At 36.0% G+C, this 27,943-nt stretch overlaps 2 protein-coding genes across 2 annotated transcripts; one reads left to right on the forward strand and one right to left on the reverse strand.

Annotated features, from left to right (window-relative positions):
• The first annotated feature begins 6,491 nt into the window (after window positions 1–6,491).
• On the forward strand, window positions 6,492–9,053 carry LOC139715328 (multiple coagulation factor deficiency protein 2 homolog). The gene is made up of 4 exons (XM_071626905.1): window positions 6,492–6,664; window positions 7,226–7,309; window positions 7,971–8,113; window positions 8,935–9,053. The coding sequence occupies exons 1-4, from the start codon at window positions 6,492–6,494 to the stop codon at window positions 9,051–9,053; spliced, it is 519 nt and encodes a 172-aa protein (XP_071483006.1).
• Window positions 9,054–17,339: 8,286 nt separating this feature from the next.
• LOC139715085 (very long chain fatty acid elongase 5-like) lies at window positions 17,340–22,812 on the reverse strand. The gene is made up of 4 exons (XM_071626707.1): window positions 22,683–22,812; window positions 20,683–20,875; window positions 19,231–19,355; window positions 17,340–18,330 (listed from the first exon to the last, which is right to left on the reverse strand). The coding sequence occupies exons 2-4, from the start codon at window positions 20,818–20,820 to the stop codon at window positions 17,898–17,900; spliced, it is 696 nt and encodes a 231-aa protein (XP_071482808.1). The 5' UTR covers window positions 20,821–20,875; window positions 22,683–22,812; the 3' UTR covers window positions 17,340–17,897.
• Between the last annotated feature and the right edge of the window lie 5,131 nt (window positions 22,813–27,943).

Raw genomic sequence — 27,943 nt, forward strand, 5'->3', positions numbered from 1 at the left:
AGGCGGGTAGTAACTACTGTGATGAACACCCGGCCGGTTAGGGGAGACTGTGTGCATGTGCATGGAGGCCGGCTCAATCCAGAGATTCATTCGAAATTCGAGTTTTTCTCTCATGAAGTTTTACAAGTTTTAATTTACACATTTATTTAATTCGTCCTGTTGACGAACTCACCTGGATGTGGGAACTTCTAACGATGACCAAGCATCAGCAAGATGAGGTACATATGCATGAATACGCACCCAGAAAGTTAGTTTACATGACGCAAACTTTTCTCCAAAACTTTGTGCGAAGTGTTGGTCGCCGTCGTTGGAGGATCTAGATACCACACACACAACGCATTCCTTCTCGGATCGGGACGCGCCGGGCGGGGGCCGCGGGGATTACGTACATACACGAACTAGCGATGGAGAAGTAGCGGCCATCGCACGAAACCGATGGCCCATGCGCCATGCAGGAAGAACGGATCAACGCAGGTGAAGCCAATCGATATTTTCTTTCATGGTTGGTACTGGTAGAGAGGAATCCACTTCATAAAAGGGGGTGTCATCTTATGTAATTTTACAAAAATGTGAAAGTACTAACAAAGAATCAATTACTTCATATTGTTATTATTCAACATGACAAAAAACATAATTATTACATGTTTATATCAGTGTCTCAACTGCCGTTACAAACTACAAAAACTATTGCACTCAGATTGGGGGCTTTAATAATCTCTTCGGCACGTACGGTAGTTGGCAAATTGAATGGCAGCGTCCTGTTACTAAGCAACCTCAAATTAAAGGCAACCCCCTCTTCCATGAAGAATATCGCTGCCTGTCGTAGAAAATCGTGATACAGAACCCTTATAATGCAATAAATGCATATGATCCGATGTTATCACGAAAACGGTTAATACAGGTGAAAATGTGTGAACTGATGAACATTCTTTCTTGAAATTCTAAAGGTCGATCCACTGCTAACAGGTTAATGCATGTGCAGTGAATAACATATTTACAGGGCACATGAGTCAACAAAGAGGGCTTACATCTGCTTAACTCTCAGTACCAATGTGTATGTTTACAGTAGACTGTTAATGACAATATGAGGTGGTGGTCCAGAGAAACTAAGTCAAATGTTTCACCATGTAGCCCCAGGTGGATGATGTTTCCTACCGTTTCCAAAGAGTTCATTTGTAGTGTATTTATGTGTTCATTATATATGTATTTATTTGTTTATTCATTTTTTATTTGTTTACTTAATATCTATCTATTTATCTATCTATCTATCTATCTATCTATCTATCTATCTATCTATCTACCTATTTAGTTATCTATTTGATTGTTTGATTGTTTTCTTCTTTCATTTCACCCTGCACGGTTGGTTTATTCAGGTGTAGGAAACTGCTTTCCAAGGTTTTCCCCTGTAGTTTAACCCTATAAAGTCCAAGGGAGGGGGCACAATATGCCCTACCATATTTTCATTTGCTACTCCTACGCCCTTTACTCAATTTCAACCAAATTTGGTCACTTTTCCTAATATTTTATTGCAAATATTTTGATATATAATCTAGCTATGTTTGATACTGCTGCATGATTGCCATGGCTATACCATAAACTAACAACCACGTCCGTCAGATTTTGATTTTTTTTTCCCGTTCCAATCTCAGTTAACAATATAACAGTGGATGAAACGGGGTTTTCTTGGCCAAAATATGAAGTTATAATGGTTGTGAGTGATCCTGATATGGTCGTCTTATTTCCTTTTTTTTCACGCCACATAATCAATAAACAATAGATATGGTAGAGAAAATTGAAAATACAGTATTTTCCAAAGACTACCCTTCTATTTTGTGTCAATATGAATCTTTAACACAAGTTTTGTCTGTATTGATCATTTGTTTATCATGTTATAATCATTATCAATCTGCAAACTAGAAATGTCAATATTATGGAAATAAGAAATGTGATACTCATATATGCACCTATCCCAAAGAACACAACATACAATATTTCTCATAATAATATTTCTTTATATTATTGCAACGAATAGTGCCCCATGTGGTGACCTTGAGAAATTTCAACCATAACAAAATGTGAAGTGTGCCTTGCTTTTCTTTTGTGGCAAATATGAAAATGATTGGTCCAGAATAAAGACAAATATATATACTGAGAGTAAAGAAATTATATAGAAAAACCATGAATTTAGCATTACTTTCTATATGTATTTCTTTATAATTATTTTGTGAATAGCGCCCTCAATGAGTGACCTTGAGGAAGTTCAAATATTGGGTCCTGTAGAGTATGAGTTGCTCTACTCATGTGCCAAATATGACCCTGATACCTCAAATAATAAAGAAGTTATAGGCCCCCCTCCCCCCCCCCCCAGCCTGCCATTAGAATGAGTCAAAATAGCGCGGGTTTTACACAACAGGATCAACAATTATGATTCTATATACGTTATAAAACTACACATGAAACATGTAAGATATGAATTACAAAAATTAAGTTGAAAATAACTATATAAAGAGTATATCGTACAACATAATGCACATGACTGTATACGCGTTAATGTAAATAAACAGAATAGCAATATATCATAATCACACATGACAACCGACATCAGGAAACCACATGGGCGCTTTTCAAATTATTGGTTCTTGTCTTTCCATTACAATGACAATGGGGGAAAGACTGTTCCATTCACAAAGTTTCATTTGAAACATATTCCAGTCCATTATACATAATTTAAGATTGACTGTTAGAAGATTGCTTATTGCAACAAGGGGTCAGTATAGATGCAAATAATCATGTTTTTTTTTTTTTTCACTATGATGGTTACAGTTATGTGATTTGGTAAAATTGATATTTTGTTTCTTTCCTGGATATATGTCAAATCAATACCTAGGTCGGCTGTATTTTACAATTGGTGTAGTAATTGGCCTATAAGTATAGTATCTTCATACGGATAATTTCTAGACGTCATAACGACACAGAAGAATGGCAAAATCTTGATCACAAAACGTACACGAACATGAACACACCAACAAACAAGCATTCAGACACGCATGCGCATGTTTCACGTGAGTACAAATGATATATACTGTTGACAGGAATGTATTCCCCTAACAATCTGCACATCAAGATACCTGGGCACAAAAAGACAAGGACAAAACACGAATGGCAAATGCATGTGCTATAACTTCTGATTTGCTGGTATCTTATGATAGATATCACAAGCTTGGACGATTTATTTCTGTGCTTATCTTAGATTGCTTAATACACATTATTATAGAGAGAGAGAACGAGAAAGGGAAAGGCATTTTTTTTTTAATGAATATGCACATGTCATAATAAATAGGCCTAACTGGCCTAGAGTAACTTATATACTGTAATCATTTTTTTTTAATATAAAGAGATCCCGATCTTCTCTGAAAGAGTTATGAAAACAGTATGTACCACAAAATCTAATCAATATTATACAGTGCTAGTCTTGCCTCACTCATTAATGCACTATATATCGTTACACGCTCGATCGCTCCCAGAAATACGGACACGTGCACACAATGGTTTTACGTGATGGATTAACTTCTTAAAAATCTTACTCTGTAAACTACTGTGAAAGTCACTTTTGAGGTGATAAGATCAAAGGCTCATTTAAATAACAAATTATGTAGCCTGCTCAATACGCTCTTTACATGATTCAAATATGTGAAATATTGAAAAAAAAAATCTATATTCTTTATTAATGGAAAATTATCGCGACAATTCTCTTACCAAGATGATTTAAACGACTCATCAAAGTCACATTCACCTGGGCGTGGATTAGCATGGCACTTTAGATATACATTATCACTTTCGACAGCTCATTGAGTCTTGCCAATCTTACAAAATAAGGATTTTTAAATGAAACGATGGATTTAACACACACACATACATATGCACACACACACACAATATAAACATGAATCTGTATGTGTATATATAACTGTGTGTGCCTATACATCTATATCTCTAATACATTATAATGTATATGAGACACATAGACACACACACACATACTCACACACACGAATGTCTACGTGAAATTTACAGAGTGGCTGATACTGGTATCTCTATAAGAATATAGATTCATGAATCGTTATAACGAAAGTCATGTTCCACATTTTGATCAAATATCTATAATGAGAATGCAAGTTTGAGCAATTAAGAATAATTGATCACAGGATATAGGAAGAAGAGAGAGAGAGAGAGAAAGAGATGGAGGAGAAGAAGAAGAAGTTTCAGATAATCAAAGAAGAAAATCACTACATTTTTAGGTCTGACACTATAAATCACAGGGAATCTTTGTTCAAGAAATGGCTCACATAATATAGGCTGAGTGATACTTGTTCATACCTAGATCACTAAAAGCGCTTCTTTTGTGCATCACATTGAAACCTTTTCTTGACATTACGGTTCCTCTTCCGTCATGGTTTTGAATATTCACATAATAAGTGTTTTCAATCTAAATACTACGGCCAGACAGCGTGACGATACATTTTTTCTCCGCGACGAAGGCTTTTGTTCCGTCACCCTTTGTCGATGATGCATACCGCGCGTGCGCACTTCTTCGATGCAAGATCTAGCAGACGGTGTACTGCGTTCATTGCACATAATCTATGCCTCATTAAAGTCAGTCCTCTTGACGGTGGTTCATCCACGGTTGCGGTTGGATTTCACGTTGCCATTTCCACCGTGTATCATCCTTCTTTCAAGAGACAGTAGCATCATACGCACACGCGAAACATCTGGGAGAGCAGCGAGTATATCTCTCCACAAGACAACAACGATTATCTGATTAAGGTAAGGAACCATAACAATCTTTATAGTTTCAGTAATTTATTTCACGAGCTATAATTCTAAATCATTACAAAAATATCCTGATGTCCACATCACTGTATAAGAGATAAATGGCATATTGCAGCATCTTCCACTCCCCTTCACAACCTATTACGCTAACAGCTAAAGTCTTTGAATGAAAGCATTGTTGTAACTATAGGGGTGATCGAAGCACCGGTATTTATACCGAGATGTGATCAACACTAGTATCACGATGTTCGCCGACGTCCTATCACATTTCATCGTTAGAAAATGACAGCTTATGCTCTGGTGGTGGGCTCATCATTTTTGTGTGGACGTCTACATAGAGAGAGGAAGAGAAGCGTAGAACATACTTATGTTTATGTGTACTTCCACATAAGGCAGGAATTCATATACTGTCCATAGTATAAGGCCTATGATATATGATAAAGCTTTCCAGCATTGCGAATTTCAGGAAGCACTGTGTGTGCAATGCTAAATACAGCGAAATTCTAATTTTAAGCATATCATATCTAATTATTCCTTGAGGTATTTGGTAGAATGATAACACGTCATTTTATGCAAACTGTATGACAATTGCAAGAAATACGCAGGATTGGTCTGTGTGTGAATATCTTCATTCAATTTCTAAATATACATTTTATGCGACACTAAAGAGTCAACACGATACCCGTGATACCAGCGTCTTGTGAATAGCAGACGTGTGCTATTATTCATCTTGACATTGATGGACGCCACGGGAATGCTTCCATATGGCTTTACTTCGGTGTTTCCACATGAGATTAGATTACTTCGCGGCTGGTGTCAATACAACCGGACCTTATTATAATATATCTGCACACACTGCCTGTTTGATTATTATCTTTAAATTAGCTCACGCACTCTGTTAATTTTCCAACCATGAGCCGAACTTACGTGCATTTTCCTTTTGTTCCTTGCTTTGCACGCGCTAATTATTATCGCGTCTAGCATCTTCATGATATGGGCATCAACTTTTCAGACAGAGAGAAAACAGAGGATGAAAATGACAATTGTTAGGAAAGGCTCAGACAAGATATACCGATTAAGTTGGTTTATTTAGCAATATACATGATGCAATAGGGCCTAAACAGAGCGAGCTTTTATTAACACTAATCGTACAAATAAAAAGGCACTCAAGAGGAAAAATGTGATTATCCTTTCGTGTCCTTGTCATTCTCGTTTCAAACACTCAATAATTGTCACTATAGCTCGATCATTATCATAACCATCGTTGCATGCAATCTTTTATCGTTCATTTATTCTCTCATTCAATTTGGTTTTTATTATTGCTATTTACCCATCCAAAAGTTCGAAGACAGACAATGTGAGTTTAAATTGAAAAAAGGCATTATTATGAAAGAAATCAACAACAATCAAAGAGTGCATTTATAACAGGTTTGCGAATTTCCAAAGCATACAAGGCATATAATATATAATTATAGTTTAGACATAATCACCTTATATTCTGTATAATGACTTATGTGCTTGTTTTAACTTAATTTTATCATGATTTCTTTTTATTTCTAAACTGCGTCAAAATAACCAATATCATTTGGAAGTTTAACAACGGCAACAAACTAACCTACCTTTGACAAACAACACTCCCTAGGACCACTCGTCAAATTGTCATGGAGCATCACAACCTGGAAAACGTCTTCTGGTTGGTCGTCCTGTCCGTCTTCGTTCTTCTCCAAGCAGTTGCAATGACAACAGCACATGCCGAGAGCAAGAACATCAATCCCCATGACCCAGTAGACAAGTCAAACAAATTTCGCGATCCAGAATTTGTCAGAAATAAAGAGTGAGTCACTGCACTACATGAGTGTTCTTTTCATTTCGTTAAGTTTCGATCTTATTAAAAAAAATGAATCTAATCCAATAAGTTATCGAGAGATGAGGATGGAATCTAAATCAAGTTTCACCAATGTCACTGTCCACTGGTATCCTATGCCTTTCATCTATATGAATACTGGAAAGGAAATTTTAAAAGAAGCATGATTCAATAATAATTGATGTGATGGTGTACTCTCATGGCATTGAAATGCATCTATATACCTACTTAATCTGCAATTGTATCTTATAATCTCTCTATATATCTGCATATATTACATACATCTTGTTATAATTACTGTCAGTGTTATGCATTTTATGCTTATCACTTAAGGAGAATGCCTCGCGGACAGGCGTCAATGTCTTATACCATAACGAATTGTCTGTTTCGTTGTGCTATAATAATGATATGTCATAAATATGTTATACTTGGGTATTTCTTACGTCTTCTGATAATACTGATGAATAGTATAATACTGGTGAATAGTATATCCCGTTAATAAAAAGTTTGTTGGTTAACTTCGCCTAACAGACATGTAAAAGAGCATCTAGAAGGACAGGTTGACACAGATGAAAAAGAAATGACGGACGAGGAACTCGAGTTTCATTATTTCAAGTAAGTATGCCGCTTTATACTGTTCACCTATAACGGAAGTCACTCTGATGAAATAAATTCATATAGAATGAATTATAATTCAAAAGATAATGGGTAGATGAAATGTAAAAAGAACACTTTCCGGTACTCATCATATGAATTGAAGAAAGGAGAAAATATCTGTTTAATTTAATGGGTGTATGATATCAAAATCTACTGACTTCAATGACATTTATCACCCATACAATCTAATCGAGTGAGATGTGTTGCGCGAGGTATAAAGTTTAGCCCGTTTTTGTGGAGTTATTGCATGGACTTCAAATTTATAATTCGGTTATGTGGGGTGTGTTCCTGATTTCCTGAGGAGGTGGTATTTTTTTGATGACTGTCTGCGTAAAAAGAAATGAAATAAAGAAAAAAAAAGATGAATAAAAAAAATAATAATGATAATAATAATCATCATCATCATCATCATCATCATCATCATCAAGACTAGTCGCAAACATTCCCTGGACAAACACACTCCTTTTGTGGGTGAAAGATATCGTTGTGGGGAGTGAAGAAACACTGCCTTGACCGAAAAGGGTTAAAGATAAAATCATAAATTTCGTTATAAGATTTTCAGCCGTTGGCATCTTCCTGATGTGATTATTATGATCATACAAACACCCTCATGATACAGACTGCACGATTTCGATAACAACACAAAGCTGGATGGTTTGGAGATCATGGCCGCGATAAGTCACGTGGTTCCATACGACCCTCCAAACAAAGAAAAGATGACCATCATGGAAATTGCTGATGCGAGGACTAGTTATTTTGCAGGTGAGCATGATATTGTGTAAGCAGCTTTTAGGATAATCAAATTATCTACTGATATTTGCCGAGGCTGCTCAAAGTATTACAGTACCTAGATAGTGTTTATTTGTTTGTTTTAGTTTGCTTGTGGGTTTTTTTCAAGCAAATGTCCTGCAGGAGTCAGTTGTATAGGAAAATAGTTCTGACGAGATCAGAAAACGTTATAATAATACTCGAATTTTGTACCATTTTGTTTGTTTAAAAAAAAAGCAAGGTTATGTCTCCGTCTCGAAGTAACTGTTTTATTAATACTTGTCTTCATCCTTCATCGATGCGTTCCAGCAAGCGTAATGAGAACTCACATTTAATGTGGAATGCATGCAAAGAGCACAATAAGAACATGACAATGCACTACATTTCTTAGGTTGCACATGGAGGCTATAACATGGCTCGATCAAAACAAATACCACTCAGAATCACTGCATTAAAACTGTCTTTTAGAGTGTTTTATTATGTTTCCTTTTGCGTCACTAATATATTGCTCGTGCATGCTATATAATACACAATTTCGTTGTTTGTTTGTTTTTCAATAATTATTTCTTTAGTGGCAAAGCGTACTCTGAAACAATGGGCTACAGTGCATGGAAATATTCGCCTGCATGCATGTATGCTCAGGTCATGTTTTTTAATTTGTCATTTTGTCAAAAACAAGGGTAAAGAAGCAAAGGATGGAGGTAAACGACAATTTATTACATAATACAGTTACATAATTTTTTTGTAGTTGTTTGTATGAACACATTAGGAAGATCAACTCGTTTATGTATTTATGTGTGCTTAATTTTCCTCAGGAATCATCGACCAAGTCATGTCAGATGACGACTACAATCAAGATGGCTATCTTACCTATTTAGAATACGTGTTATCGAGGAGACGACACGAGGAGACGTCGAAATATGACGGACCTTGAGTCTTCTCTGGTGCTTAATTTGTCATGCGAAGAGGAAGATATCATAGTAGTCTCTGAAAGTATTATGTTCGTTGTGCATCCATTTTCCAATATGCGATATTGCCCTTTTCCCTATACTTTCATGGTTATGATTAATCATTTATCATCGCCTCGTAATAGGTATTGTTTTACATGACCGAAGTTTCATATTACATTCTTCTTTTCTGTTGTATTCATCTTTTTTTTTCTTCTCAATTTACCATCATTTCAATTTGAAATATTGAAACATTCTACAAAATACGCAATTATCGGGAAAGAGGGGGTATACTTATACAAGGTAAATAAACGGAGTGAGAAGAAGAGTAACATACCGTATAATCGTGGGAATCCAAGAGAAGCGGTGGGCTTCAGTAAACACACACGAAAACACACACACACACACACACACACATACAAACACACAAATCATGATTATCGTGAGTTTGCGATATACTGAATCTCCAAACTTGCCACGACTCATCATTAGAATATCATGTGTTGACTGAAAACATGAATTCAACCATGCACTATTACTTGCCTGAGGCGCTTTTACATTTTTTTTTCACAATTCTGGTGTGTTTTTTTTTTCATTTTCCAGACCTATTGTTATATTAAGTTTGATATCACTTTTCTCACTTTGCTTTGTATAGTTGATAGCTGTGAGAAGGTTGCATTTAAAGATCATGCACGTAAAGTGATGCATGCAACAAAGTTTTATGAGGGATTTCTTTTTGCTGATCATGATCTTTCTACAGTCTGAGAATTTTGTCGTTTCTTCTTAAATGTTTTCGCTTCAAATTCAATTCGTGTAGTGTGGTTAACATGCAAGATTCTCTAACTTTTCACTTTAATTCAAAGCTTTAAATTCCTTGTATAGCATTACTTGATTTATATGGTCTAAAAATTCTCAAAAATGGACACCAAATTACCATCACAATTTTTAGATCATTATTATATACGCCAGTTTTCACCCGGTTTTGTTGTTATATTTTATTTGGGTGTTCACTCTAGTGAAAACATAATGTAGGTATCAAACAAGACCATTGAAACTCGTTCTGTTAGATTATTGCATGACTGTGATATGATACAATACTGTATCAGTGTTAAAACACAGATGGCCGAAGTTATAACATGACAATATTAACAGGAATCAATTAAAGCCCAATACAGCAATATGTATTGATCTCCCTCAAATTGGGACGTACCATAGGATGGTTGATAGGTCTCATTAAAAACATCTTTAAATTAGGCCGGTTCTCTTTCTTCGTTGTTTCAATCCGTTACCTGTATGCTCAAAGTATTAGATACATTTTGCACAGTATGGTTTCCGTTAAATTCCGGACACATGCAACCTATTGTCATTTCTTCAAATTCATTTCTAAAGACGTATAGTATAGAAAATGATATTCCACACCTTTCTAATAGAAAACGCTTGCTCATTAAGTATTGTTGTTGTTGTTTTTTTAACTAGGTCATGTCTATACATATTTTATCAACAGCCTGTAACGCAATCAATAATTTTGTACAGACCAACTTTCAACAGTGCCGACATAGATTAAAAGACAAAACAAAAACAAAAACAAAATCACAACCGATCAACAGCTTTGTGGCAATCATTGTGTGTCATTGTTCAGCTTGTCTATCGCAGTTTCCTTTCAAGTGAAATGTGGGCAATAGATACCGGAACCACTGTAAGACTTATAGGAACAGGTGTGTGAGGATGATGAAGAAGAGAGGAGAGGGTCAAGGTGAGTGTCTAAATTGTGTGTGTGTGTGTGTGTGTGTGTGTGTGTGTGTGTGTGTGTGTGTGCGCGCGCGCGCGTGTGTGTAGTGTGTACAGCAGAGAAAGGGGCATAAACGTTAGTGTCAGCGGTGTGCGCAATTCGCTATCATATTACATTTATATATTACTAGTATACTAAATACATTGTAGTATCGTTACATAATCAAGGCTACAAACACGACAAAGCGTTTCAACTCAAGACGGATTTTATGGAGGTGTTTGCTATGGGACGCTCGACTGATACAACAGGCTTCCTTACTTTTTATTGTTCTCATTCTATCCACACAAAATATGCGACTCTCTCCCTCTTTTCTCTTGATTGTCTGTCACTTTCATAATCAACTTCTCAGATCAATCAACCATAACAAGTTGGGATATTTCGTCCCACAAGATGATGACAAAAGCGACACTGAAATGCTGGTTGTTGTAACCGCATGTAGGACCCACATCATGAGTTTTTATTTGGAACAATAACAGTCTTCCAGTATACACATTTTCCCATATTAAATGACACTGTGAGTATGAACCTCTCAACCGTAGAATAAGAATATGTGTCAGTGTAACCAGCATATAAATTGTTGCTTTTATTGCAGGTTGAATGTAAATGACAGTTTTCAAGATAAAAACGTATGTCAATAGTTCAAAGATTTCAGGGAAGGGGGTGGGGTAATCAAAGGATTTGAAACAGCACCTACCGCAAAGTTTGTAAAGTTTGCATTGCACATGCAGGTATGAATACAATGTAGCACGCATAATTTTCAAAATGATTTTCTGATATTCATGAAAAGGGATCTATCTGAGGGGCTTCAGAGCATTTTATGAATACATCGACAGCAAATTTGATGAAAAGTATACACTATTTGCATTAATGTATCCTTCATGATATATGTCACCAGAATTCAATTATTTGTTGCTTAATTCATTCAATTGATGTATAGAACTTTTCAATATGTATACAAAAGCCTTTCAATTCAGTGAGCTTCTAAAGAAATTACAGCATAGAGCAATACATACTGGGGAATGTATGATGAGCTTGAGAAAACAGTGTCAACAATTCCTGAAGTATGCTAGCATTGTACTCAATTAACAATCACTATCATTAGCCTGCATTAATCAATGAAGACAAGTTTCAGAAAAAATAGTTGTGACTTGAAAGTTCTACTATGAACACTGTATCTTGAAAAAGAATGGTTATACTTACACACATGTCTGGATAACTTGTTACCATTTCAATATACATCGCCCTTGTGTGAAAGATAATACAAATCTACAAATGAACAATCGAGTTTTGAAATTCATGATAAAAGAAGGGAAGTGCCAAAATGTGTCTCGCCCATTCGCGTAGAAGAAGTGAATGTTTCTCTAACTCCTGGCAGTTCATTCACCCTGTCTATGACCTTTGACCATGTGGTGACCTTAATCAACTGCCCAAGGGACATTTTTCAGCCAAGTTTGATCACGAATGGACATATGGCTCAAAAGTTATGAGCCATAATTGAAATGCGTCTCAAAGACTTAACATTGGGCCCTAAAAGTTCATTGACCCCTGTCTGTGACCTTTGACCTTGTGATGAACGTCAAATCCCCAAGGGACATCTACCATCCACGTTTGATCACAAACGGACATAGGGATCAAAAGTTATGAGCCACAATCGAAACGCGCTGTAAAAACTTAACATTGGGACCTAAAAGTTCGTTGACCCCTGTCTGTGACATTTGACCTTGTGGTGACCTAGAACTCCCGAAGGGACATCTACCATGCAAGTTTGGTCACAAACGGACATATATGTCAAAAGTTATGAGCCATAATCGAAACGCACCATAAAAACTTAACATTGGGCCCAAAAGTTCATTGACCCTAATGTGACCTTCATGTTTGGTAAAATGTGTAACTTTGTATAACCACTCTTCCCACCAAGTTTGATTGAAATTGAAGTCCTTAGTAGAGAGTTATTCAAGTTTTTGTAGCATTACGGACGGACGACGGATGGACAGACGCCGCAGGTGATCCCTTAGTCTCCCCGCACCTCTGGTGGGCTCGACAATAAATCTTAACTCTCTTGGACACGTTGTGATGCATACAGTGTTCTCGCTTTCTTTACAGGCATTTTCAATCAAAATTTCATGCAGTCTTTTGTGATTTGTACATATTGTTTGTACACATCTCTGAATTTCAGCACATCATAGATGAGGTAGTGATCACTTTGCAAGAATGATATTTACTGTCATTAAATTGCATTATGTCAGTCAAGTAGATTTACTGTTGTACTGCAACAATCATTACATATACTGCAACATTTCCCTCTTATAAGGTTAGAAATTCCTTCAAATCAGTCAAAGCACATTTTGCCTGGATTCTTGCTGCATGCTGTCAGTTGGCAAAACTGACCACTCAACCCACCAAGAAAAAGCCCACACATATCATGCACACAAATGGAAGTAATAATATTGCATATTAGGGTCAGTATCCAATTTAATCTACATAATACTGCACACACACTTTGCATCATTGCAAACTAGTACAAAGGACCAATTTAACCCATTGAGGACGGACTGAATTTGCTATAACACACATTTTTCATAGACACCTGCCCGAGTATTCTAGGGACTTGTCTTCAACGGGTTAAGAGTAACCATGTTTTTACCCAGAGTTTAACATGTGACCTTCAACACTTTCAGCTCTTGCTGTGAACCTTATATCCTAAACCGTTTTTATGTCAGCAATACGTCTTATGATACTTGATGTCTAAACTGCTTGAGACACGCTTATTTGTAACTATGGTTGATACTGAAGAGATCCCAAATAACACATGATGTCATAGTTCCAAAAGATGCGAACAATAGATACAAGCATCAAAGTCATTCATAAGTAATCTGTGTACTGACAATTGTAATTGTGTGGCGGTCAGTCTTATCATCATATATATTTTCTGCATGAAAACTTTCTGGCCACATCACTCACAAAATTAATCTTGATGTTATAAGCTTTAAAAAATCATTACTTTTTGTTTAGACAAGTTAACATAACAGATTTAGATGGTTGTACAGTGTATTCTTGTCAAGCAGAATCTTAACTTGCACAGTACAATCTATACACATAACTTTCCCTATTTCAAACCAATCTAGTGTAGTTTTTGTACATACAAAAATTTCCTATTTCAACCCATTTTTAATCATCTCTACAATCTGCCCTTTCCATGTAACTTGTTCAATTCCAAATCTGAACCTAAAGTAACCCTAGACACATACCTAGATTTTCATATGTACACATTTGATGATTAAGAAAATTGAGAAAATAGAAATGACTTTGTTTGTTTGTTTGTTTGTTGTTGTTTGTTTGTTTGTTTGTTTGTTTGTTTGTTTGTTTGTTTTTTGTTTTTTGTTTTTGTTTTTTTTTTTGGGGGGGGGGGGGCAGGAATACCGCTTCCATCAATGCTTCCTACATGCCTGCCCCTGGGTCCATGCTAGAATGTTTGGCAGCACACACATAGAAAGAAGAAGCTTCAGAATAAACAGTACATGTAATATCACCAATCACCCTGATAACGTATATGTATGGTACAAAAATACATGTGTTCCAATCAAATTACTGTGACACAATTTCAGACAAGCAGCATCTATTCAAATCTCTACAAACAGAAATATTCAAATAATGAATTACCTGAAAGCTCCCTATAGTAGAGCGGATAAGCCGAAGAATTTTGCAAAATTTGACTAAAGCATGAAACTTTCACCATTGGTAGTACATGCTAAAAGATTAATTTTAAGATCGGGAGGTAAGTCTGAATTGACCTCTGATGACCTCCAGAGGTCAATGACCTCAAAATGTAAGAAAATTGATATTTTGCATCATTCGTTAATGATATACACAGTAATAATGTACTAAAACTTAATTTTTGTCACGGTGAAATTGTCTTCATGTTCAACAGAGCCTTGACAGGTTTCTACCTTTGACCTCTGATGGCCTCGAGAGGTCAATGACCTAAAAATGTTAGAAAATTGATATTTCGCGTCATTGGTTAATGATTAACACCGTAATGGTGTATTAAAACTAATTTTTGTTACAGTGGAATTGTCCTCATGTTCTACAGAGCCTTGACAGGTTTCTACCTTTGACCTCTGATGACCTCCAGAGGTCAATGACCTCAAAATGTTAGAAAATTGATATTCTAATGCATCACTTGTTACTGATACATGGTAATTATGTTCTAAACAACTCAGTTTTGTAAGTGGAATGCCTCAATGTTCCACAGAGTCTTTGTAGCCAGGTTTCTATCTTTGACCTCTGATGACCTCAGATGACCTATGATGAGGTCAGTGACCTAGAAATATCAGAACATTGATATTTGGTGCAATTGGTTGATGATACGATAAACATGATTAAGATGTCATATTCCTTTGTATAACCATTGAATTGTTTTCCTATTCCACAGAGCAAGATAAATTACTCACGTGTCTCTACCTTTGACCTCTGAGGACTGTGACATTTCAATGACCTCAAAATATCAGTATATTGATATTTCATGTATAGTCAAGGTCAAGTTATACCCGATGCAGGGGTGGATCCAGGAATTCTGTAATGGGGGGGGGGGGGGCGCACCTAATATTTCTGGTGCCACTTCCGGGTTTAATTTCATTTTTCCTTTTTATCTTATATACTATGTCTCCAACACTCAACAGGAATTACATTGCATGCCTTAGCATATGTACCCTCCATGAGATGTATTATGCTGCTGAAAATATACAGAGAGAGGCATTCCTGCATATGAACTTAATCCTCAACACCTGCAGAACCCTTTCAACATCTTGACGGATAGCCCCACATAAGCACCCTTCAGAATACAAAAATCATATAAAAAATGAAAGGCAAATAACACATGAAAGTATGATACATATACAATAATCACTGTAGTGGGCAATGAATATGGTAAAACAAATGGCAAGCAATGGTCACTCTAATACCAATGGCTTGAAGCAAGTGCATTTAACATTGTAAAATGTCTTTGATCCTGTCAAGATTGTTTCTGAGCACTTCACACACAGAGCATCAGTACAGCCATCACCTGATGCACAAGGCATAGGCTGATCATTACCATGCTAAATTGCCGCTTCCTCTTAGCATTCCCTTTGTGAATGCCTATCATCATGTGTACGAGACTATATTAGTCACTACTAGTACCCTCCTGGCCACCAATTTTCATGCATGGGTGGACATGAGCAATGTGTCATGAATTGTCAGACCAAAATGGCAGGCACTGATAGCATTTTCAAGCCTAACCATCCTCTTTTGAACAGACAAATCCTGAAATTCACACACCATGCCACCTTGCAATTTTCTGAGGAAAAGGAAAGTTCATCCTTGCCCTCTTGTTGAACTCTCTGAGATAAAACTCACAGCGAGCACAAGAATATGCTCCAAATTGGGAAATTGGCAAATTGAGAAATAAGTCATACAGCACAATTTCTACATTTTCCTTTCAAGAACACACATTGCAATTAGTCTTAATTTGTATTTGACTTTGTCCCTTGTCAGGTGTATCGATCAGACCTCAAAACCTTCATCTAAACTGAAAGAAACATATACACCTCCACACCCTACTCCAAGAGTTGTCTATGATGTTTATTTTTTGCAGCAAAGATGCAATTCTTTTTGCATAATTGCACATGAATTATCGGCATTATGGCAATAAATTAGAGTATGGCAAGATACTCAATTAAAAAAGTATCAAAAAACAACAACAAAGACATCTTAACTCCAAAGTATAATTTCACAAAATCAATCTCTGTGACATTGGTCTTGACTCATTAACATAACGTGTAGTACAGCAACTTATTGCGATGTGAAAGACATTCATGAACCACTGTTTGGTAAACAAAAAACAAATGTACATCTTTGAAAATGTATTCTAAATAAAGACAAAGAAAAACCTTAAAAAGTATCAACTTTACATGCCATATATAAAATTTTAGTTTCCAAGTAATTTCATGACGGTCAGATATCAGCCATTGTTGAGACTCAATCATTTTTCACTAATACTGGTATTCATTGTTTGAGGTTACTCCAGGTGAGTGCATGCAAAAACTGAGAAGCCATTGAGATTTCAACAGCCATGCCTGCATTATCTTATCTTGCTATAGAAGGCCTTCCTTGGTAATCATTGCTATCAAAACATACAAACTATTATCTAATTGAACTTTGCTCCCTTACAGAAAGACGTACAAGACTCAAAGTTACAGATACTGTACAGTAGGGAAAACTATTTTTTTTTTTCTGTCGTTATTGTCGACCACATATATTTGAATAAAGAGTACTGTTCAATATACATTTCATAGTCATAGTAAATATTCATCGTGAATTGCTATGACATTGATTGGTGACCCATTTTTAAAGTGAAAAAGCTATCAATTCCCGGTGAAAGTAAGCTTCAGAATGTGCACCCTTCTGGCAAGACCTTACAGCAAGTTCAGTTCATATGTCCCTTGAGTTAAAAAATGAATAACGAAAATAAAAGTATCATGTATCATATGTAGTACCTATGGGCTTGCTCAATTTGTTGCTTTTCCATCCAGATTATCTAGTTTATCATTTAAAAATGAAAAAAGCTACTGGTCTTGGCCACAAAGACATTCTTCTTATCCCAAACCAAGTAATGACTTGCAAAGGAGAAGATCAACATTTACCAAAATATAACAGCTATTTGATAAACAATACTACTTTTCATACATTTCATTCTTTCCTGAATACTGAAGATTTTACTCAAATATACATAAGGCTACTTAGGACCAAAAGTACACTTGCGGCAAATATGGAATGTGAGAAATAGACTAAAAGCGAAGTACAGTCGACTCCCATTATAACAAACCAAATGAAGTACATTGTATGTGATGATAGATAGCTGATAATTTTTGGGCCTGAAATTTTTCCTTCATTGTGACCGGAGTTTTGTTATAACCATATTTGTCATAACAAGAGTGCACTGTATACCCTCACACAAACGGGTGAACATTGACAGTGCTTCTTCTTGAGCAAAATAGTGCTAGGCTTACACCACTTTTTTCTTGCGTAGAAATGCATTGTAGTAGAAAGAGGAGAACAAGTACAGCATACTGGCCCCATAGAACATAGAATATATGCAGAAACCATGATGTAGGTAGCCGATGGTGTTGTGCACCAGCCCGATCAGGAACTGGATGATCTGGAGCTCTGTGATGCGGGGTTTCCACGAGGGCTTGCCCTGCGGATGCTGAGCCGTGTAGCCATAGTAGTAGTAGAGGCAGACGTGAACGAAGGAGTTGATGGCAAGCCCGAATGCGATGCCTGCCCAGGGCGAGTAGTGGTAGGCAAAGTCGGTGAGGAGGACCATGCTGGCATGGTGGTAGACATGGAGGAAGGAGATCTGGCGTCGTTTGTGACGTAGAATCATGAACGCAGTGTCCAGCAGTTCCAGGTTCTTCGTGGCCCAGTACAGAAAGAAGCTGACCAATGCAAGAAGTATGAGAAGAGACATGAAGGTACATGCATCTAATTGTAAGACAGGAAAACTTTGTCCTGAAAGCCTGTTGTAATACAGTGCACTCCCGTTATAACGAAAATGGTTATAACGAAATTCCAGTTACAACGAAGTAAAAATTCGGACCTCAACATTATCCGCTCTTTGTATTTTCATTGATTATTTGTGCAGTTATAACGAAATTTTGATATAACGAAAGAAAACTGCCAGTCCCAATGACTTCGTTATAACGGGAGTCCACTGTATTTGTGTACAGTGAAATCAGACTGGCTCCAGTGATTGCATGCCCATATAGCTTAGAACTGCAAAAGTCATATATTGCATATGCCATATGTTTTGAGAGTTACCAGTACATTTTTTTTTCCCCTGAATCCTGACTGTTTTTGAAGACAATTTTCTGAGTGGTTGACTTCACCAATGAAAAACAACATGATAGAGACAGTATGACAAATAAGTATCTCTTCATCAGAAAAAAAAAATTCTGATATACAGCACATTTGTGGTATGGGAGGCAATGTTTTGCAAGTTCTTAATTTTGCAAACACCAATAAACTTGTGAAATCCCAGAAAATAAGTAAACACTGTGAAATATAACATGTATACAGTACAGGTATAGAAGGCACTTATTTGATTGGGTCAGAAGGAATTACTTTGTTCATTTGTTGTTTGGTTTGGGTTGTTTGTTTGTTTGTCTACAATATGTCAATGTGAATTGCATATGCTTGGTAAGCTTTTCTACAACTATGCATCTTCTACAATCACTTTTAATATCATCTTGCATGTAACACCTATATTTGAGTGACATGATCGTTAGCAAAACTACTGAGTAAACAACATTACGGATGTGCTATCAGTGACTACCAACCTTTTAGTAAGTATTGGGTTACCATCCTTCAGGAAAACAGACTTTGCGGAGAGACAGCCTGTAATGAAGCCGATCAGAGTGCAGGCACTACAAAAGCTGCAAAAGTAGTTGTATATCACCATCACCTGCACAAAATTAACAATTTCACAAGGAAAACTATTTACAGGACTTTCATAATGGTACCAGACTTACAGACTGTTACAGACTGTCGCCCTAGCATTAAATAACATCAGTTTGAAGTAGCACTTGCAGCAAAAGAGTAATCAGATTTTTGATATTTGTTTTCCAGTGTATTGTGTGTTCTTTGATAAAGTTCTTCCAACAATTTTGACTTGCAATATATGCATAATTGCAATTACCAATCAAGCACAGAAAATGAGTCATTTCACTGATTGATATGCTAGCTTTAGTCATTGCTACTATCATTCTTAAAGTGTAAGCACAGAAGTATTTTCAAACACATGGGGCAGTTAGTTCCACTGTAATATCCATGTTGAATTTAATGTGCTATAGATGCAAGAGCTACAAAACAATATAGAGATCGAAAACTTTTGCGGGGAACACAATAACATACCAGTCATTCAGTAGGAGAGTTTGTTCCATGTCATCATAATTTAAATGCAAGTGAAAAAGACAGATTCAATGCATTTAAGCGAATATTCATTTTTTTTCCTGTCTATCTGCTATGAGCTCTGACTGTTAGTGAAAGTACTCACAGGCGAGTGATAGACACCCACACAGAACATAAACAACTTAATCACATGCAATCATCCTTGCCTCAGTTGAATCTATGTGGATTGAAGAAATAACTTTAACTTTTAAAAAAAATCAACTTTTGAGGGATTAGAATCAATAGAATATAAAGAGAACTTGAAAAGACATTCGACTTACGCAAGGTCGACTTAAGCTAGGTTGATTGTAAACAAATTTCAGCATATGGGTAAAGTTGAGGCAAGAGGGTTGCCATAATGCAGCTCAACTCAACTGAAGTCATTTAAAAAAATGAGATGATTTTTTTTTTCTCTGACTACATCATTATTTTATCATCATTAAGTATGAAATCTGAATCAATGCATGATTATGAAAGAATTATTCCAAAATTTCCTGTAACAGTTACCTTAGATAGGGAATGTGAGATAATGGATGAATGACCAAATAGATATAAATATAGATAATTGTACATTGAGATAGCTATATACACAAATAAACAGATAAAAATATTTAATCTGAGTATATGAAAAGTAAATGAATGACAAACCAAATAAATAAATGAATGAATGAATGAATGAATCAATCAATCAATCAATCAATCAATATATAATAATTCAATAAAAACCAATCAATCAATCAGTATATCAATCAATCAATCAATCAATATATAATAATTCAATAAAAACCAATCAATCAATCAGTATATAATAATTGAATAAAAACAAGTTCTAAATGACTTACCCTCCTGAGCGAACAAGGCTTTGTAAGTTGCTGGTACAGTGGCGACATCCCAATGATGATCAGATAGAGGATCATGACAGGGAAAGACTGAAGACCAATGAAAGTCCTCCCCACAGCGTAGAATCTTTCACTAAACATGATTGACTTGGTCCTGATCTGATGTAATATCAGCAATATGCCTACAAGTGATTACCTGTGATGGTGGAAAGGAAAATTAAAGGTCCTGTTTACCTCTGGGGCCAGTGATTTAAAAAATTTTCAAGATATGACATTTAATGCATATATCACGTGTGTGTAGGTGTGTTGCACCACAAAACATCCTGTCATATAAGATTTTTGCGATAAAGCCTACAATATAAGGAAATATCTGTATTTTTCTCAATACACCGTAACTAGACGGTTTAGTCTGGAAGCATTTTTATTATAACTATTGTTCACATTTTGTATAAGTAACAATACTTAACATCGATTTCACCTATTCAAATTGTTACAGTGGTTGTGTCTATCCCTAACTCACATTTTAGAACTATTGTAAAGCACTAAAGCTCGGTTTTTGTTTCATCTGCAAATGGTAAAGTATGCTTTTAATTTGGCATGGGGTTAAGGCTTAATACAAACACAGTGCTCACTGCCACACCCTCCCCCCCCCCCCAAAAAAAAAAAAAAAATAATAATAAAAAAGTAAGAGATAACTAAGCAGGAATGGAACGCAGAGAAGAAAGGTTAAATCATTTTTAGTCAACATGAGTCAACATATTGATGCTGTCATTCTGCATTGTGTACTTCATGTCATCAATTTTGTAGCAGAAATGAGTAAATATCTATATGATGTTGTTTTTAAGTTCAGTGTTTGAAAGCACGGTAACCTGCATCTAACTAATCACGTTATGAAAGTTTGGTGCAGAAGTTGTCATCTTGGCACTAAATTGGTATCTCTGGGGGGCATTAATATCATAAATCATTTTGTCCGACAAAGTTGTTGGACAAATTTACTCTCAGCCAATCAGATGCAAGGATTTCAGTAGCTTGTAACAATTTGTCAGAAAAATATCTGAAAAAAATGCTTCATTAAATACCCCCCAGATATACTGTTTTCATATCACAGATAGATTAGATGGTACAAGTTTGTTAATTTGAATCTGCAAAAAGTCACAATGATAGCCATATAAAATGTGCTACTGTGGTGTGCAAGTATGTTGCTTTGTTTCTCAATGGGATGCTCTCAACAGTTGCTCAAAATATCCAGCATGAGGCAATGGGCACATTTAGGGCTACATATCTTCTGAAACAACAGCAATGATCTGCATAGTTGCAATGCTACCCAACACAACTTGATCAAACAATTCACACGTACACTCACTGCAAAAATGAAGATTCAACATTAATTTTTTTAAAAAGAGAAGAAATATTAACGACAGAAAAATACTGTTACACCTGAATAGCTATTAATATAAAACTATAACGATGGAGTGACAATTTAATCATTAATTCTATTAGAATAATAATGACAGAACTGCTCACATACATTCATTGCCAGTACTTCTGTGGTGGATGAATAACACTTGATCAAAATAGAAATTATAAATCTATATATTCGCTCCCAACAATGCACAGCCCTATGTACACAACTACACTATGATACTTCGGACAAACTGTCAGATGGCAATATTATTTGCCTGCTAGACGACGTTTCAAAGAATGCTAACACAAACAGCAAACAATGACATACAAGGCTCTTTTGTGTCGTCAACTCCTGTATGGCTATTGAACTTGCAGGAATTGCAGCCCTATCGTACTAGTACTAGTACTACTTCACCCTTTCGCGAAACCACCACTCCACAATTGCATGCAGGGGCTCCCCCGACTGACAGAGCCATGCACTAACGCACTACCTATGTTTGACTATTGTACATCTAATCATTCTCGATTGCTCGCTAAGCACAGTGAGCTACACAAGGTAAACAAGTGCAAACAAATATCGGTAATTCACAATACTTCACCATATAATGTTGGAAGTGCAGTCTTTGCAGGAACAGATCATCCCCGCTAATTCTAACTAAATGCCTTCAAGCTGGACATCGCATGAGGATCCACGACCATCACTTCCGGTGTTACTGCAGAAACGAGTACCCTGCCCTGTTCGCAGCTCACACGCCTCGCTCAATCTTGTTTACACGCGCTTGCAGCAGGACTGGTGCTGGTGCCTCGATCTCAGGTCCAGCCAGGGAGGCTGCCGCGATAGACAACGCCCTACCCGTATACCTGCTCCGTACTGTAGGTGGAGCCCGATTCTTGGAGCGGAGGTCGATGCTAACCGCATGGTTAGGTGATGGTGGTGTTTGAAATGTGACCATGTTTCTTTCTTTCTTTCTTTCTTTCTTTCTTTCTTTCTTTCTTTCTTTCTATCCTTCTTTCCTTCTTTCTTTCTTTCTTTCTTTCTTTCTTTCTTTCTTTCTATCTTTCTATCTTTCTTTCTTTCTTTCTTTCTCTGTTTTTCTCTTTTTTTTAATGTCCATACAGTGACTAACAAAACAAGACGTACGAAAAACAGTGTTAGCCTCAGGGCTGTTGTTCTATGAGGCCACACATGACCGATTGTTATGTAGGCACTATGGCATAATATGACACGGTAAAATACAGCATCTATTTACATCAAGAGAAGAAAATAGCATTTGCAATGTAAAGGAAAAAATTAGAGGTTAGACATATAAGAAAGGCAATTTCCGGCTATAGAAAAGCTATATTTACAATATCAATCATGTTACACGAAGTCATATATGGACGAACAGAATAAAAAAAACCCCAACAACAACAACCCAAAACATTATGACTGATAGACTGAATTAAGTTTGTTTTGTACAAATATCATATCTCAAAATTAACATAAAACGGAGTTTGGAATGTCATATGATCAATGTTTGACATAAATCGCAAAGAGCAGGGTGAAATCCCACTGAAGTGGTCAAATACATTAAACTTAAAGTTAGTATCTGTAAAAAATTTTATGATTGAAGGAGGCCGATTCACGTACGTGAAGAACTTGAAAATAGTTTCACATGTGAAGGTGATTGGGGAGGCGGCTGTACATATATATATATATATATATATATATATATATATGTATACACAATGTATATAATCATTTTTTGGAGGTGGGGTGGGGACACCCTACAATAATTTGCTATATATTTCTCTTAAAGATGTATATGTATAGTATTTGGATTTGGTGCTGAAATTTTGCATTCATTTTCTCAGTTGGTATAACGTATTACCTTTGTTTTTATTTCTATAGCACAGATCTCCTTAGGAATAAGATTATGAAGAAATTTAAAGGCCAATAGATATAGCCAAGTAATTTATGGACCAAATTGCTGCGAATCTACTGGGAAATTTCATGCAGGAAAAAAATGTAAATGTGCTGTAGTACATATACATACATATATATATATATATATATATACATATATATATATATATGTATATATATATATATATATGTATATATATATATATATATGTATATATATATATATATATATATATATTCACATACAAACACATTTTTACTTGACTGGGCTATATTGGCCTTTGAATTACTTCATCTTGTAAAGAGTATTTTTAGGCCTGCTCCCCTTTTCTAATAAATGTCAAAATCCACTTTTCAGGGCTTAGAGGGGAATGTCATAAAGATGTCAAGAAAATACACTAAAATCGGATCAAGCCTATATACATACGTCTTACAGTGTTACGATGTAGGTCCTATGATATTATTTCAACCTTTAAGTTTAATTACACTATGATGATTTCAGCGGAGAGGAGTTTTTATTTGAAAAGTACAATCAAACCATTTCCATCAAACTGAGAAACTGTAAGTAATAACAAAACGTAATAATTGCAACTGATTGACAAAATGCCCTATAATCGACGTAAATATGAATTTATTGCCCTATACACATCGACGTATATATTAAATTTTCATGAATTTTTTGCCCTACATCGACGTATATATCAAATTTTCATGAATTTGAATAAAACGTAATAAGTCCGAGAATTAATTCCAAGTCAGAACCCGATCTGCCCATTACTGATCATGCTCAAAATGTAAGTTTTGTCATTATTGGCAGCATTTGAGGCATTCTACATCACTTTACACTCATACATTCACAAGAAACCACCTCTTAAAATCGTGCATTACTGTAGTGCATTTGAGTCCCTGATACGCTTGGAAATCTTCTGGAAATAGGAAAAGAAGGGGAAAGCAATGAAGGAAATATATAAGTGAAGGACACAACCAGACCAATATGAAGTTGTCAACATGGGATGTGAACAATGAGTTTTCAAAAGAGAGCCATTAAGCTTGACTCTGTATGCTGCAGATTATAATATGATACCATACATAATATTATGATTATATTAGGCCCTATTATACGTATAAACCACAAGTCAGATGCAGCTGACTTAAATGACCCTTCCAGTAATAAGGATTTAGAACTAGATCTGAGGTTTCAAGTCGGTATGTATAATTATTATCTAAATGAGTTCTGTATAAAATAGATTGGATTGCGAAGTCATCATCAAATAGAAAGGTGATAACGGGAGAATTTTGACTTGCATCTTTGGTTGTACAGAAAGCCATAATGATTCTAGATGGGGCAAAGTGGGGTAACATGTCGAGGTGTTCATGTAAAGTGCGGCTGCGATCGCGTCTCAAATCCTTTTTACTTCGGAAAATGTTACTTGTTAGAAAGGTCATCTAATTGCCGTAACTGCCGGAGAGTGCCAAACTTGGAGAGCGAAGGATGCATCTTTTATACCGTCGTAAAGAATCAATCTACAATACCAAGATCAAGTGTGCTGTTTTGACAGTCATAATAAGAGTTGACCCAAGGGTATATCGAACTAAATTTGAGGACACAACCTTTGACTTATTATGAAAGCAGATCGAGGATCTCAGTTTAACATCACCCGAGTTGACTCACGGGTAACAGACTCAGTAGACCAGTTCGTAATTCTTCTCTGCGCATGAGCGGAAAAAGGTCATTTTGTAATAAGATGCATTTTATCAATTCACTAAGAAAAGCATCTGTGATAATATTATGATGATTATTCAAGTGATCCTTATTTATATGGTGCTTGCTTGCTAGCACATCCACCTGACAGCAAGCTTGGTATTTGGCAATATAAAAGGAAATAGGTTGTTATTGTATTCAATACAAAACAATAATGGAATAAGCTAATGTCAGCTAATGGTCACCATGCATGGTCTAAACGTAAGTTAATTTTTTGTTTGTTTGTTGTTGTTGTTGTTTTTACAAATCCCTCCATCGTCGAGCAAGCTTATACATGTAAGACCGATTTGAAGACGAGTGAAGTGCCTAACCAACTGAGAAAAATGAAAGGTCATTTTTAATTGTACCAGTGTGTACATGAGCTAATTACGAACTGGCTTATTTGAGGAAAAGTCTTAGACTTGTTAGTGAAGTGAATGATCTGTTTTATCATCATGAATTTAAAACCATTACTGAGTACTGACAGTCCTTACAGCTTAAAGGGATGGTAAAGTATTGGTGGAGATGAGGATTGGGCTTTTAATTTTTTGCGAGAACCAAGAAACCATGGAAATAAAAAGTACAGAGCATACCATTCTCAGAAGAATTTAAAGTTTATTTGACGAAAATCGGGTTTGGAATGGCCGAGACACCGAGAAACAAAGTAAAACAAGGCAATCTTATAATAAGAGGAGGGTCCAACCTTTTATTAGGATTGCTCCGTTTTTGATAAATTATGTTAGCCATTTCAAAACCAATTTTCATCAAATAAACCTTGAATTTCACTTGAAATTACATGCTTTCATATTTTACATAAGAGGTTTCTTGTTACATCAAAAGAAAACAAAAAATGTAAGAAACCCGAATCTAAGGTCTCAACCGAAACTATACTACTCCTTTAATATCAGATAACATGCATGACTGCAAGCAGCTTATTCATTGCAAGTATCGAGACTGATGTACAGTGTGGAAGGCGGAAGAGTAATAAAAAATTGAGCATTGCTTCATCTTCCCCATCCATCCAGAGCAAGAAGTATATTCATTTATCACTCAAAGAAATGTTGTCTTGCAATTCATTGTGATGTTTGCTTGCATGCAAACTGGGATATAAATTATGCGATGACAGCTGGTCATGAACTTGACCGAAAGATCAGTCTGTATTTATCGTCGAGGATATGGAGATCACATCTGGCTTCACAGAATCGGAAAAAAATGTTATCAAACTCATCAGAACAGACAGATTTTTCTGTGTAGCCATGAACCTACAAGACTTAAACTTTAGTTTATAGTTTGGTAGAATACACACACACACACACACACACACACACACACACACACACACACATACACACACACACACACACACACATACACACAAACATACAAACCACAATGACAATATGGAAGGGGAAATTATCAGCGTTTCCTGCATACTTCAAGGGAGTATCACACACCTCTTCCATTTATAGTAAAATGTACAAGTGTAGGGCCCTATTCAATACCTTAATTGCATTCTTCACCACATACATGTACTAATGTACTAAGTCTCCACACAAAACAGAACAAAAAAAAAAAGATCAAACTACAAAGAGAGTTCAAGTCATATAATACAGCATATTTTATTTCTCAACTGAATGCATCAAATAAATGTCCATATCTTTACAAAACCATTGTGATAATACAAAGTAGTAAACTGTAGCTTTAAATTACATATTTATGTCTTGCTTGGTCTGTTTGGCCTAAAAGGTGGCAAGACATGAACAAATCTAGGGTCCACCCACAGCATGGCCATACCCAGCAGGGGTAGTTGCCCAACCTCACTCAACCTTAAAAAAATTTCAGATTATTCACTTTTTTAGGGGGATATATACACTTATACAGAAATAACACACCAATGTGACAAAAGAAGACACACCACTAGACAGCTGTCAGGATATCAACTATAGCTGCTTCAACTGCACAAGAAATATTTATGATATGGGACCCCTTGTTACACATGCAGTCGTCTACATGTCATCTACATCTACATGACATGTATAGTCATCTAACAAATACTCACTAATGGGTGATGAATGACAATGCAATTTAGAAGTTTGTAAGTTCATTTCTTCCTATTAAATTTGTTAGTGATTTACACATTACACATCACTAACACTCAAGGGATGGCAAAAGAACAAAATCATAGTCTTGAAAATTAGGAAAAAAAGTACCAC

This window comes from Diadema antillarum, unplaced genomic scaffold (genome assembly GCF_040938485.1).
Source record: "Diadema antillarum isolate AM-2024a unplaced genomic scaffold, OU_Dant_1.0 scf00000046, whole genome shotgun sequence".
NCBI classification, from domain to species: Eukaryota; Metazoa; Echinodermata; class Echinoidea; order Diadematoida; family Diadematidae; genus Diadema; species Diadema antillarum.

What these genes read in the sequence shown, in the direction of transcription:
- LOC139715085 (XM_071626707.1), bottom strand. Translation starts at nt 20,820, where the DNA reads ATGTTTAGTGAAAGATTCTACGCTGTGGGGAGGACTTTCATTGGTCTT. An exon ending in AGCCTTGTTCGCTCAGGAGG is followed by an intron (nt 19,356 to 20,682) that starts GTAAGTCATTTA and finishes AATTTTGTGCAG; the next exon opens with GTGATGGTGATATACAACTA. An exon ending in AACCCAATACTTACTAAAAG is followed by an intron (nt 18,331 to 19,230) that starts GTTGGTAGTCAC and finishes TGCATTGGTCAG; the next exon opens with CTTCTTTCTGTACTGGGCCA.
- LOC139715328 (XM_071626905.1), top strand. Translation starts at nt 6,492, where the DNA reads ATGGAGCATCACAACCTGGAAAACGTCTTCTGGTTGGTCGTCCTGTCC. An exon ending in GAATTTGTCAGAAATAAAGA is followed by an intron (nt 6,665 to 7,225) that starts GTGAGTCACTGC and finishes TTCGCCTAACAG; the next exon opens with ACATGTAAAAGAGCATCTAG. An exon ending in GAGGACTAGTTATTTTGCAG is followed by an intron (nt 8,114 to 8,934) that starts GTGAGCATGATA and finishes AATTTTCCTCAG; the next exon opens with GAATCATCGACCAAGTCATG.